A 2,044-nucleotide genomic window follows, 5' to 3' on the forward strand; every position below is an offset into this window, starting at 1 on the left:
CTCTTTGAAAGGGTAGAGTACACATCTTAGAAAATAACCCATTCTCATTTACATAATTGATCTACACGGATGAAAACAATTATCTGCATAAAGAAGCATCTATGATACTTTGATAGCATTCTCCTAACTAAAAACTGAGATTGAAGGATAAACAATTATCCTGAATGAGTTGAGATGTCACAGTTTTTAAGCTGGGATGGACCTCACAAGTCACAACCCAAAGATCAAACTCTCCGTAAAGCAAATAAACCAATATAAAAGTAGTAGCAGTACGTACTTTGTTTGGCATGTTAAGTAGTAACACTTGAACACACTTTTCTCTCACTTTCTCAGACTCCTGTTGGAACGTGTTTCTCACACTCCCAACAGTAACGCGTGGAGAAGTAAGGCAAAGGCAGCCACAACCAAGAGACCTAAAGTGCCCACCAAAACATTTCTTACCAAACCAAAGAAAGTAACAAAGTCCTCCTCATCTCATCTCTTAAATCCCATAAAAAACACACGAAAGTCACAAACGCATACACACACACACACACACTCTCTCTCTCTCTCTCTCTCTTCCTCTATTCAAAGCTTTTCTCTTTTATATTTTTCTCTCAAAAACTCAGGCGCAAAGAGAGAGAGAGAGAGAGAAACATAGAAATGGAATCAACAATCTTTCATAGAAACCATGAAAACCCAACTTTTTTGCCATCACCAAACAGCCACAGCTCAAACAGTAGCTCCAGTAGCAGTGGCAATGGATTCCAACAACAACAACAACAGCAACAGCAACAGCAACCGCAACCCACACCACCTCCAACACCACCATCATTTCCACACCAAGCACCAAAACCCATCACCAGATCCGAATCCGCCAACCCTTACCCGACTACCTTTGTCCAAGCAGACACTTCCTCCTTCAAACAAGTAGTCCAAATGCTCACCGGATCCTCCGAGACTGCAAAGCAAGCATCTCTATCTAACAACAACAACAACAACTCAGCACCCGACCCGCCATCCAAGACCCATATCCCACCCATCAAATCCATGATGCCCAAGAAGCAAAACCAATCCGGGTTCAAACTGTATGAGCGTAGAAACTCCATCAAGAACCTCAGGATCAACCCCTTGATCCCAATCTTCGCCGCTTCTGGTTCTTCACACAATTCCCTATCTGGGTTTTCGCCACGTAAGCCTGAGATCCTCTCTCCGAGCATTCTTGACTTCCCTGCACTCGCTCTCAGCCCGGTTACTCCTCTCATACCCGACCCGTTTGACCGATCCGCCAATGCTAAGCCGGGTTTGGACACCGAAGCTGAGGAAAAAGCCATTAAAGAGAAGGGCTTTTTTTTGCATCCATCGCCAAGCACTACACCCAGAGAATCGGAGCCACCACGGCTTTTGCCTCTGTTCCCAACTACTTCGCCTAGAGTTTCAGGTTCTTCGCCTCCTTGAAATTTCAGAAAAACGAAAAAAATTTATTTTTAATTTTGTGTAAGATTTTATGTATTACTATTGGCATTGATGATATGGATGCAAAAATGGTATAATTTGTAATGGGATATTTGCAGAGAATGAGAGCAATCTTGCTTCAATTGTAGAATTTTTATGTGTGAATGTGTCGTGAGTTTTTTTTTTTTTTTTTTTTTTTGGGACTGCTTGGTTGCTGACAGAGTTGAAGAGAGAAGAAAAGAAAGGAAAATCATTTTTACTTTTTTTCTTTCCTTCTACTATTGAGTGATTTTTGTGAATGGTGTTGTTTGAGCATCTAGGAAGTAAAGAATTCACATGAGAATTGTGGCCCCCCTTTTTTTTTTTTTGATAATTAGTAATGAAAGAATTGTAGCCAATTATGTTGTATGAAGCTTAGTTGACTGGGAATTAAATTTGTGATTAACTTGAGTGAAAATTCAATAATTAAAACTATTTTTTTAATAAAATAACACATTTATCGATATACCTTAATTATAGTTCTAAGATCCATGGAATGGAAGATGAATGAAAACCCCAAAAGAAATTTAAAAAAAAATAATAATTTTTTTTCTTTAAAAAAAAAAAAAAG

At 39.1% G+C, this 2,044-nt stretch overlaps 1 protein-coding gene across 1 annotated transcript; it reads left to right on the forward strand.

The window, feature by feature from the left end:
• Positions 1–490: 490 nt before the first annotated feature.
• LOC126725992 (VQ motif-containing protein 4) lies at positions 491–1,585 on the forward strand. Its single transcript, XM_050431069.1, has one exon. The coding sequence runs from the start codon at positions 643–645 to the stop codon at positions 1,435–1,437; it is 795 nt and encodes a 264-aa protein (XP_050287026.1). The 5' UTR covers positions 491–642; the 3' UTR covers positions 1,438–1,585.
• The last annotated feature ends 459 nt before the right edge of the window (positions 1,586–2,044 follow it).

Source organism: Quercus robur, chromosome 5 (genome assembly GCF_932294415.1).
Source record: "Quercus robur chromosome 5, dhQueRobu3.1, whole genome shotgun sequence".
In the NCBI taxonomy this organism is placed as follows: domain Eukaryota; kingdom Viridiplantae; phylum Streptophyta; class Magnoliopsida; order Fagales; family Fagaceae; genus Quercus; species Quercus robur.

Coding starts and splice junctions, on each gene's coding strand:
- LOC126725992 (XM_050431069.1), top strand. CDS start 643: ATGGAATCAACAATCTTTCATAGAAACCATGAAAACCCAACTTTTTTG.